Source organism: Neovison vison, chromosome 12, assembly GCF_020171115.1.
Source record: "Neovison vison isolate M4711 chromosome 12, ASM_NN_V1, whole genome shotgun sequence".
In the NCBI taxonomy this organism is placed as follows: domain Eukaryota; kingdom Metazoa; phylum Chordata; class Mammalia; order Carnivora; family Mustelidae; genus Neogale; species Neogale vison.
Genome location: NC_058102.1, coordinates 42,246,374 through 42,259,161, shown reverse-complemented (window position 1 = coordinate 42,259,161; position 12,788 = coordinate 42,246,374). Strand labels below are relative to the sequence as shown.

At 33.6% G+C, this 12,788-nt stretch overlaps 1 protein-coding gene across 10 annotated transcripts in view; it reads right to left on the bottom strand.

Annotated features, from left to right (window-relative positions):
• Positions 1–192: 192 nt before the first annotated feature.
• The window catches only part of OSBPL8 (oxysterol binding protein like 8), a 155,680-nt gene continuing 143,084 nt past the window's right edge, over positions 193–12,788 (bottom strand). For all 10 annotated transcript variants that reach the window (XM_044228464.1, XM_044228465.1, XM_044228470.1 and 7 more), the window contains 5 exons: positions 12,379–12,564; positions 11,949–12,036; positions 8,233–8,338; positions 6,589–6,691; positions 193–4,437 (listed from right to left, as the gene is read on the bottom strand). In XM_044228464.1, coding sequence (XP_044084399.1) covers positions 4,305–4,437; positions 6,589–6,691; positions 8,233–8,338; positions 11,949–12,036; positions 12,379–12,564 — 616 coding nt within the window. In that variant the 3' untranslated portion in view covers positions 193–4,304. The remainder of the gene's footprint in view (positions 4,438–6,588; positions 6,692–8,232; positions 8,339–11,948; positions 12,037–12,378; positions 12,565–12,788) is intronic.

Below are 12,788 nucleotides of genomic sequence, written 5' to 3'. Positions count from 1 at the left end.
TAAAAAAAAAAAAAGAAGAATGAACATAAAGCACTAAGGAAAGCATACACAAGGGATTCTAACTATTAAATCCTTCCTAGCCCTTCACCATCCTTCACAAAAATCCCTACAAAAAGGATTTTTTTAAATTTAAAAACTAGGATGAGGGAAGTCATCATATGTTATATTCAAAGTCATGTGATCACAGTTAGCTCTTTTTAAGAATTTTATTCAGAATGCCTACATGTAGAAGTTAGCATAATTTTACAGATTAGAAAAATTCAATTCTTTTGTCTCTGCAAACATTTATAATAGGTTAATAGGAATAACAGATTAGAAATGTGATACATTACAAAACAGTTGCCTATGACTATCTGTACATCTACTATGCACCTTAGGGAAAGGATTTGACAGTGTGCTGTACTTACACTGCAGATAACACACTTTTATTCTATTATACAAAACTGACCAGTGGTAGTGTTTGAATTTATAAATGGCCATTCAACAGTATATTTAACTTAGATGTATATTTAGCATGCTAAAAAGTGAAAAAATTTTCAACTTAAGTTCTGTGGCTCATCAGTTCAAATGTTTCATGGCATTTTTAAAATAATTTCAATATTATAATACTAAAATAATTTTACATGATAAATGCAAAAAGATAATATTTTCTAAACATTTTAGAAAGTATGTTCACATTCATTTTGTCATGGGTTTCTTGTGGCTCTTCGAAATATGTTAATCATATGAAGGAGACACTGGTCTTATACAATTTTAACAGTCCATCTTTGTTTTCTGTAACAAAACAAACAGTATGGTATGTTAAAGAGTAACAAAAAGTAACTTAAATATACTAAATTCACACACTGTATGTAAACAAAATGAAACCAAGTTACATAATAGTGGCAGATTACACATTTTAAAGAATTTCTTTATCCATGTAGTCAAATGAGATAGAAGTTGAAATGTAAACTTACTGATTTGTATGGTGTTACCCCTTATTGTTTTAAATTGGAAAATTTGGTATAAATGCTAATATTAGTATTTTATTTCTGTACATTTAACACAATTCAAAATAATCTACAGCATCATGTATGGCTCATCAATATTGCCATCATCACTGTATATCAACCCAAAAAAACCCCAAAATATATTCATTACTCATTAGAAATGCTAAACACTGGAAAAAAGGGAATTTTATACATTTATTTTCTTAAATATTTGACTAAGATATTCTTCAAAAAGTTAAAACTGCCTTCTACAGAATTTTATGTGTATATGGCACAAGTTGACACCCAAAACAGTGTGAATTCCATCAAAAAGGCACTGTTTACAATACTCAGAATACTCTGACATGTCTACTTCAATGATATCTGAGAGTGAATATATTTGAAATAGTTAAATAGACAAACCCTTATAAAAGTACAGCATTACTGTTTATATATACTAGCGCTATATAAAAGGAAATAAAATGACACAGAGAAATGACCCTTTATGACAAGTAAGCCTATAAACACTTTGAATTATACTGGAGAGTTCTGTAACACAAAAATAACAAAAAGTATTTTGTTAAAGGCACAAAAGCGTGAATACTAAATGAGTGTTGTATTTTACAAGGCCAACTTTTTCAATGGAATGGTGACAAAGACTACACTGTACCTTTACAAGTGATACAAAAAAGTACTAACATGAAATACAAATAAAATATCTATTGCTGAAAATTACTTGTTTTACATGCCCTATTTACTGTCTATTCCTGGGCCAGCTACACCTCACTAAGTGGTAGATAATTGAAGGCATAGTACATTTAGTAACCAAAACAAATGCAAATGTCAATAATTATTACTATCTAAAATTTCCTGTGAAAAAATAAAATTTTTGATCAAATGAAAAAAAGTGGTCATAAGATCTTAAATCCTAGAAATTGTCATAAGATTCTCAGAAAACTGGGAACTGTAATCACAATTTTTATGAATCCATGTTTAAAGGAATATTAATTTCAGGTAGAGAACATTCAAAGTCAATTACATATATGGCTACATACAAAGTTAATTATGTGTTTTAAAGGATTCACATACTAAGCCTAGTATAAGCACTGATCTAAAACTAAGCCACCAATTCCTGAGTTTCGTGTTCAATTCACAGAAAGGAACTCATACAACTAAAAGCATAAGAAGACCATTCGATTAGATATATGCTTTCAGTGTATAAGAAACAGTCATGAGTAACCCTGTTCTTTTTCATGAAATAGTTTTTGACTCGAGTAAAGAACCCAAAACATTGCATTAAAAAAAGAAAATAATTACCTTTCCAGTCCTAGAAGATACTTATACAAATAAAACACTATTTAGACCACAGGAAAATAATACACAAGTGGGTAAGATTAAAATCCCAAAGTGGGGTTATCAACAAAAAATTTAAAATAAGTTTTCAGGGTTTAATGATGAAATGATTTTTGTGATCAGCCAATCAACTTATATATGATATAAATACTAATTTAAACCATAAAAAGGATCAAATTGTACAATATTTACAAAATACCATCTATCAATGAAAAGGCAGTTGAGCATACAACATTGGTAACAGAAAGTAAGGACAAAAATTATATTGACAAGTATGAAATACCAAGAGATCCAACCTGTTCTGTGTAGTCATATTATACCTATACTTACACCAGGTATAGGTATATCTTATTTATATTTCAATTAAAAAATGTTTTTGCATGTACATATGGAATACAGCATTATTTTGCCAAAACATTATGGGAAATGGCTCTTTTTAAAACCTAAGGCTACTTAAGATAGCTATATTGGGGGAAAAAAAGCAGGCTCTTTTTCATCACTTTCCATTTTTGCAATTTAGCAATCATTCCTTGATTTTATATTTATCATGGCATAAACAGTTGATTGTAATCTTGCTAGTGTCTCACATCTCTTCTTAATCAAAGGCAAATGTAGCCAGAAGTTATTACTTTATTTTTATTAATAGCCATTTTGAAATCTATACTTTCAGGATTCTGAGACCTATCTTAGGAAAACATGTTCATAAGCTTAACTACATTTGCAAAAATTGCTTCTGAGGAATGTAAATATTTATGAAAAAAGTAAAAATATTACCCCCCAAATTAGGAAAATGTTTGCCTGAGCCTGAAAAAAAAAAACTTCAATAATTATGGTTTTATCACAGAATGAAGCTGCACAGAGGAAGAGAATAAGGAATTTAACTTCAGAACTTGATGCTCTTCTTAAATGCTCAACTTATTGCACACTTTAAGGAAACCAATTGTAATGTACAAGTAAATGCTACCACACAAAGTGTCCTTTCTTATCGCCTTACTACCTTTCTCTTTTTTGGCTTTTGAAATAAAATATTGGCTATAATTTTTTCTATTCTATTTGTTCACTGAACACACTAGGATCTAAATGAAAGCGAAAATACATGTTTCATACTGAAAGAAACATAAATTATCAGAATTTCATATGCCCTATAAACATCTCCAGAATTTGGCATATGCTATTGGACCAATGGAGTTACAAAAAACAAAAATAAGAAAAAAGAACAGCAATAAATTTTGACCAAACTTTTTTAAGCAAGTGCTTAAGGTGGTATTGTATAGGTGTAAGAAAAATATAATGAACAGATCCAAATAGCTGCATACCAATTTTTTATATTGACATACACACACTTTTATCTATAAATATTAAATTCTAGGGGTTAAAAAAATCATGTGTAAACTTTTAAAAAAGCAATTTGCCATCTTGTCTCTCTCAGTACATCAATTTTGACTATACTTTGTTCTTGCTATTTCTAAGAAGACAACTGATCTGGGTGCTTTGGAAATTATTATTTTTTTTTAATAGGACCGTGTTTTGAACTACTGATGTCTATGATGCCATCATTTCCCATTCTGTAATTCCTTACAGATAAAAGTCTTGTGCCTGTTTTATGAAGAAAATAGATTGCTATATATATCTCATAAGAATGTTAATGCTATATCTCAGAACATACTATAGAATACAAAGACTACTGTCAGATATACGTAACACAATTGTGTATACATGTGGATTTATCATACTCACATGTAAACACATTGTCACAAAAGCTAGAAATGTTCTGGCACTTAACACATAGCTCACTTTAATAACCAATAGTTCTTATTTCAGGTTAAGGATAAAATGTATGAAAGGTCAACATCTCTACATTTATCTCTAAGATTTTTGTTTTAGAAATATTGTGACATTTTAATAAAGACCAAAGCAACTTGAACATTTGGTCCCAGGCCAAATCTAATCATTCCAGGTCACTGATTCAAATGTAAGGAACTTCTACTTGAACATGAAGTTTATTATAACTTGAAGCAAAATCAGGAGGAAAATGATGAAGTAGTCTTTTTGTTGCAGAAAATAATCCGTGGCAGGTGTGCTTGAAACTAAATGATTTCGAAGAGCCATAATATTTCTACAAAAATAAGAAAAAATAAATTTTATAATTACATGTCAAAAATGTTAGCAGAGAACTCACAATTTGATATATGAGTCTTATTAGTAAAGTCTTAGTTAACCAAACACTTAATTACATTATCTAAAGTACCTAGTACAATCGATTACGACTACCTAAACAGGAAGCTGATTATTCTACATGAAGCCATTTTTTTTTTTTAAAGATTTTATTTATTTATTTGACAGAGAGAGATCACAAGTAGGTCGAGAGGCAGGCAGAGAGAGAGGAGGAAGCAGGCTCCCTGCTGAGCAGAGAGTCTGATGTGGGACTCGATCCGAAGTCAGCGGCTTAACCCACTGAGCCACCCAGGTGCCCCACATGAAGCCATTTTTAGGTCTTGTATAAATCTATATTCCATGTTTTATCAAAAATATTATTCAATGATATTCATCAAATATAATGTTAAAACTTGATGATATAAAAATCTATCATCTTTCTTTCAGTGTTTTTAAAACAAAAATTATACCTTTTAAGTTGGCCCATTAAGGTTCTTTTACCTTTACTTTAGGGAAGATAGAAATAGAGTTGGAGAAAAATGTTAAATTCTCCAGGAAAAAATAATACAATAGATTTCATGACATTCCTAACTTGGAAGATGCTACATAGGCACTTCATATGCTAACAAAATGTTAACTTAGTCATGAAATGAGCTTACGCCATCCTCATGCTATACTAAATGCTTTTGGCTAAAAACACAGAAAAACTGGTTAGTGAAGACACCCTACCCCACTCTCACCCCAACTTCTTCTATTAATGTGTTTTACCAGTATAGAGAAAGGAAGCAAATGAACAAGTAGGCTCATTCATTTATAAATCTAATTAAACTAGGAAACGAAAATTTTATATAAGGGCTGATGACACCAAGATGCAGAAGACAGGCCCCCTTCTCTAATAGTGCTCATGGTCCAGTGGGGGCAGTGGGGGCAAGGTCAGCAGACACACACAGTAACAACTCTGTAGTCTAGTAAATGCTCAAAAGCATTATGTATGGAGAACTGTACAAGAAAAGTGGAGAGACTACTAACTACAGGGCATGGTGAGTAATGAGAAATGTTAGTAAAAGGGTGGTATTTGAATTATATTCTGAAGGATAAACAGGGATTTTCTTAATGAGCAGGGTAGGAGGAAGAACAATTCAGTGTTGGCAAAGCTCCAAAGATGATAGCACAGTGTACCCTAGAGATGTGAGGAGCTTCATTCATAGAGCTAGAACATGGGACAGGTGTAGGGGAATGGCAGAAGATGAGGCTGTAAAAGAAAACAGCAACTAAATGTAAGCTGTAAGATCACTAAGAGAAAAATCACCTTAAAAAAAAAATTTCTCTGACACAGTAATGGGAGGCAACCAGTCTGCACTCATGCCAGCTTAGCAATGGAGCAGGAACAATCAGGACCCTTCCCCCTCCAAGGAGCCTTCCTACATGTTAATGACCTTGTGCTGCTGGATCAGGAGAGGTGTGTAGGAAGAAGGGTCTGGAACTACAAAAAGAGCACTCAAAGGTCTCAGGCTATTTAAACATTGCTATTAAGTATTTCCGTATTTCAACAAATGATGCGCTCCAATTAAAAATCAGCCACATACAAAAGGACGGCAGAAAACTTTGTTAGTTGACTTTCTCAGAAACCAGCTCACTTTCACACCTAACCCAGCTATATTTCTAGTATGCTACAGCGGTAAGATTCTTTTTTTTTTTTGAGATTTATTTATTTATTTATTTTGACAGACAGAGATCACAAGTAGGCAGAGAGAGAGAGGAAGGGAAGCAGGCTCCCTGCTAAGCAGAGAGCCCAATGTGAGGCTAGATCCCAGTACCCTGAGACCATGACCTGAGCCGAAGGCAGAGGCTTAACCCACTGAGCTACCCAGGCACCCCAACAACAGTAAGATTCTAATCCTACCCTCACAGATGAGAAAAAAACCACCACTTTCTCCCCATATTTTAGCGGTGAAGGAATTTCATAAGCGTTAGTAATCAGGCAATAGAAGCCAAGGTTCTATTTTGGCCCAACAATGTTATAAAACTGTAAAGTTTACATATAATTTCCTATATAACAGGATTCTTAACTATTCCTCTAGACTTAAATGAACAGCCACTGTCCATATATTACCTTTTAATTTCTTCCTGTGTTTGTTTTATAGATTCGATGGAATTTTGAATGTCTCCCAGTTCTATCCCTTTCTTTCTTCTTGTATTTGGTTTTACTGACTGAGCTGAAAAGACATTTGGAATGAAACTGGTGAAAACAGCGACCACATTTAATTATAAACAATTTATATTTCAGCTTAATGATTCTTGTACAGTAAAATTTTCCTAGGCATTACTTTTATGACTTAGAGAGTAACGTACTAATACTCTGCATTTTTAAAGTTTCAATCATATCACTTCAAAACTAGAAAACTACAAATATGTTTAAAGTAACCAGAAATTAGTTACATTTTAGATGGCATCAGTTTTTTAAAACTCATTAAAATAGACAAGAATAATTCATTAAAAACATATGTATACCTTTTCTATACATTTTTATTGTCAACCAGTACACTGTACTTTTCCCCCCATCAAACCTTATATGCATTCCTTCCTTTCTGTTTTTGTTCAGATCTTAACCTCTCTCCACGTCTCAGCTTTCTCATTTGTAAAATAGGAATAACAATAACGCCACCCAAAGTCACATGGTGGTAGTACAGTGTATTATATCTAGCTTGGCACATATTAAGTACTCAGTGAATGTCAGCTGATAAATTACAGGTAAATAGTGGAGTGCGTAAGAGAGTGAATTAGAGAACCAAAATATCTGTATATATTACATATACATATTGCCTTACGGGATATGTGACCCTGAGCAGGTAAATCTGTGTCTCAATTTCCTTTTCTATAAAATGGGAACAAAACAGCATAACTATTACTGCCCCCTCTAGCACACCAGCACCCTGTGACTCATGTTTTTAAACTTTTATTGATTTTATTCCTTTTTTACACCGGAAATCTTACCCCCCTACATACCCCTTAAGCCTAGATTGCTATAATCCATTAGAAATCCTAATAATTCATCAGGGTTCCTCTAAGAACTTTCCTCAAACTGAATTCAGCTCCCTTTCCCTTAATATTTGTTGTCTACTAACTTCCTGGCATTCATCATTTATTCACTTCTAGTGTAATTTCTATAAAAATAAGCTACCCAGCTTAGTGTGAGCTTAGTAGAGAACTACAGCTTTATTTTCTCAGATATTACCCGAATCCTTTCTTGATTATATCTTAGTGTAATTCAAGACATTTTATACATTATCTGACTTGAACAAGAATGGCATACTATTTAATTTAGTCCATAATTTTGATGTAGCTATATTTTACAAGTAACTTCTAAACACTACAAGAATTTATTCTAAAAATGGAAAACTTTTTTTGAAGCATGGAAGTGAGTTCAAAGCTCAAAAATTGCTTCCTGCATTGAATCTAGGAAACCATCAATAATTTTTCAGAAGCTAACAAGACAGAAGAATTAGTACTACAGTGTAGTTCTTGATTTTCATGTTCTCTCTTGCCTTTCCCTTGTGACCTGGTCTTGAAATTTATCTATAACCTAAAATAGCTTTTTTTGCAAACCACCTCTGTCTCCAAACTCCTACATTAACTTCTTGATTTAAATATGATAAATACTTTTCATATATTAAACATAATATAGTAATATCCCCCCCTTTTTTACAGTAATATCCTTTTAAAAGTTTAGTGAACAGTCGGTAGTAAATATTTTTACCTTCACTTCCAGATGAGTCCTGGATATCAGGTTCTGGGGAGGAATAGCCTTTTGCCACTTTCTTCTGTTGCCTGGTTGGCTTATGTTTCATTTTGGGGACACTAACCTGAAAAAGAACCCATGCTATGTGAATATGCAATGAATTTTTAAATTAAAGATCAATGTTGTATAACTGTCAAAACTATCTATTCATGGGTGCAGTACACTGAAATAAAAACGGAGATGAAATAGTCTAATTAAAACTTAAGAAGATGTGATACACTTAGAAAATCAAACTATTAAATTAAAACAAGAAACATTAATTTGGCACAAACAACAAAAAAAAATTTTAAAAATATGCAATGAAGAGTTTCTCTTCACTCCTGAACTCTATCAACAAAAATACTTACTATTACTCTGTCTATCCTTTAAGAGACATTTCTATACACGAAAAAATACAAATACAGTCTCCCCCCATAATTCTAACTGCACCAGTCAATATCTCTAGTTCAATGTCAAATAAAAGTGTTCTTTTTCAATTGTATTTATCTTGTTCTGAACATTAGAAACATTCCCTTGAATAATGCTGGGTTTCCCATAAAATTATTCACTTACTTTAATAATATCTGGATAATGTAGAAGGCATCTTTCTTTTTTTTTTAAGTTTTATTTGAGAGAGACAGTGTGTGCGTTAGCAAGCACAAGCAGCGGGAGGGGCAGTGGGAGAGAGAGAAGCAGACTTCCACTGAGGAGGGAGCCTGACATAGGACTCAATCCCAGAACTCTGAGATCATGACCTAAGATGAAGACATATACTTAACCAACTAAGCCACCCAGGTGCTCCATTGCAGAGCATGATTTAAACTTTCAGAAAGTAACATGAAAACAAAACAAAAAATTAACAAAATAAAAACTTATAGAAAGTATTTGAATGCATGCACAAGATTCAGAAGTATATCAAATGATCAACTAAGACTAAATTTTTCTTAAAATAATGTACTTTAGACTCTATTAATAGGCTTACAATTTTGGAGGTCAATCCTAAGGTTAAAAACTCAAATTCAAGAGAAGAAACCTGAATCAAAAGGGTAAGGTAATTTATATGTTTAGAAAAACTGGGAACCAGTCATCATAACTCCTAGATTCTATTCATACTATTTTAAATAGGAATTATCCATACTATTTTAAATAGGAATTATCCATCAATTATCTATTCTTTTGCAAAATCTTATTCAAAAGACTGAAATTCAAATAAAATTTATAATTTTATTACAGAAAATAAGCAATGCGAAGACAGGTTCTAGATTCAGCTTAAACTATGCCCTACTTCAAGTCATAGGGACTGAACATTATAGGATTAGAATTCAAATCCATATTCTTAGAGTAGTTCAAACTGGAGACTGGTAAAGACTGGTGAGAAGTATTTAAAATGACAAAGGGGGACGCCTGGGTGGGTCAGTTGGTTAAGCAGCTGCCTTCGGCTCAAGTCATGATCCCGGCATCCTGGGATTGAGTCCCACATCGGGCTCCTTGCTCGGCAGGGAGCCTGCTTCTCTCTCTGCCTCTAGCCTCTGTCTGCTTGTGCTTACTCTCTCTCTCTCTAACAAATAAATAAAATCTTTAAAAAAAAAAAATGACAAAGGGAGTCAGCAATTGATATCTCAGTAAATGCCACCTTTAGGAGGAAATACAGATGCCCTGTCTCTATCATGTTAACATTGTTAAAGAAAGAAAAAAAAATTTTTAATGTTTTAAAATTTATTTTTTTAAAAATTTATTATTAAGAGAGGGAGGGAAGGATGGAGATTGGGGAGAGAGAGGAGAAAGAGAGAGAGAGAGAGAAATCTTAGGAAGGCTCCATGTCTAGCATGGTGTCCGATTCAGGGTTTGATCTCACAACCCTGAGGTCATGACTTGAGCCAAAATCAAGAGCCAAATGCTTAAATGACTAAGCCACCCAGGCACCCCTAAAATGTTTTACAATTTCTAAATAGTGATACCATGTATGTGTACAGATATACATATATATATAATAAATTTTTCCATCTTAGTCACTTTTAAGTGTACAATTCAGTAATATTAAGTGGATTCACAGTATTGTGCAAATGTCACAGCTACTTCTAAAACATTTTCATCATCCCAAAGAGAGACTAATAATTAAGCAACAACTTCCCATTCTCTCTTCCCCTCAGTCCAGTAGCCTCTTTTTCACTTTAGTTATTCTATTTTTGAGCTCCAGAATTTGGTCCTTTGTATAATTTCTCTTTATTGATATTCTAATTTTGTTTATGCATCTTTTTCTTGGTTTTCTTTAGTTCTTTGTTCTTGTTCCCATTTAACTCTGTGGGCACATTTGAGATAACTGTTCTAAAAACTCTGTCTGCTGAGTCTGATGTCTGGATTTCATCAGGGATAGTTTCTGTCAATTTATTCTGTTCCTTTTAATGGGTCATGCTTTCACACTTCTTTACATGCCTTGTTATTTTTTATGGAAAACCAGAATCTGATTGTTATAATATAGTAATTCAGGAAATCATATTCTCCACCTTCCCCAGGGCTTGCTTTCTTCTGGACTGATGAAAGCTACAGTACCTCATTTGTTCAGTAAAGTCTCTAAATTGTTTTTGCGAAGACTGTATTCCTTGTTCATGGTTACTGAAATCTCTGTTCCTTAGCTTGTGTTCAGCTAGCATTTTGACAGAAGCTTCCTTGAACACCAGTAGCTAAACAAACAAAAACAAAAACAACCACAAAAAACAAAACAAAAAAACTCTCCCAGCCTTAGCAGACTGGCTCTGTGTATCGGCTCTCTTTCAACACGAAGTCAGGCTTGCACATGTCTTTTTTGAGCAAAAGCATTTTGCCTTGGACATTTCCATGGTTTCCTAAAATCCCTGATTTCCTAATTTGCCAAAGATTCTTTCCCTAGCTTTTGTTTCTGGCCTTCTGGCCTTCCACAGTCCATTATTTTGTTTCAGTGGTAATCTTTTGCCCTAGGATTGCGCAGGCTCTCAGTATGGCTCACACCAATTCCAAGCAATGCCTGCAGCCTTCGTGCTGGAGCTCTGAGTTAGTGACAACAGGCATCCTTCAGGTAGCCGCCAGAGAGGTTACAACAGACAAACAAAATTTGTGAATAAGGTCTCCTCTGCTCCCTCTGGAGCCATGTCTCACATTGGGAATCTGGGGACCCTTCAAGACTACCAGGGCACCCATGAGGAGTTAGGGTAAGGATAAATAAAAATGCCATAAAGCTTTCCTATGGCTTTGAGGTCACCTCTGTCTTGATTTAGCATTCATTTTGTTGCTGCAAACTTCTATTTTCCATAGTTTTGGAAAATTTGGTTCTGATCATTTTTGCTTGCTTTTTCTTTGAAGGGACAAGGGCTTGGAGCTGCCTACTCTGCCATTTTGCTGACCCCAAATTTTAAATTTTGAAGCCAAGTTTTAAACATTGGGGTGGCCAAAGATACTAAGGGTTTTAAAAATTTGTATGCCAATGTGTGCCTGGGTGGCACACTTGGTTAAGAGTCCAACTCCTCGTTCTGGCTCAGGTTGTGATCTCACAAGTTGTGGGATCAAGCCTTGAGTCAGGTACCATGCTCAGGGAGGAATCTCTCTCCCTCTGCCTTGCTCATTTTCTTTTTCTAAAACAAACAAACAAACAAACAAACAAATAAATCTTTAAAAGAAAAATTTGCATGCCTAGCAGGTCTTGTTACTTTTTTATTACATACCATTGGAGTGCGGTGTTTTACTTTGGTCTGGATAACACCATCTTTTTCAAACTGTATCATATCATTAAGTGGATCCCATGGTCTAGTACTGAAAAAATTAAAAAAAAAATCCCACTTGTTTAATAACTGAACAAAACATTCAAATACTTTGCCAAAAATGTATTCTATAAATAGATTTACATTAGCAATTATGAACCGAGCTGTAAGATTAAGATTTGTCATATCTAATCTTCTGATCCTCAGCTTATTTTGTAGACTACTTTCATGGGGTCAAATTTATAATGAATGGAACATCAAGTTTAAAAATCTCATACTAATTTATATATATGGCTTAATGAAAAACTACTTCAACTAACAGTAAAAATTACAGAAATAAAGGCAAAAAACTATGTTGGTTATTGTTTGTAATATACTCTTTTTAATTACTTACTCTGCAAATTTGTAATGCCACTCCCCCGTGAGTGAATCAAGCTCAAATAACTTGCATATCCATTCTTCACTTTTTGTTTTCCGATCTCTGGCAGCTTGTCTTTGAGCTTCTTCTAAAACATACTTCTCCTGAGTAGCTTCCGTTTGGTCTTTAGCATTTATGGCTCGAGTTACCCGCTGCCAGAGTCTAATACATTTGCAAAAACAGCAATAAAGAGCAAGAGAAAATAAAATCTACATAGAATAGGCTTGAATCCCCTTGAGAAAAAATGGTACCCATGTGGGTTTTGGGCTTTGAAAAAGCTTATGCTCACAGGCATCAAAATGTGTCAAGAGATAAAAAGTGGTGCCTTGAGTATGATAGATCACAGTGGAGACTAATTTTTTTCTCACCAGGAGAGAAATATTACC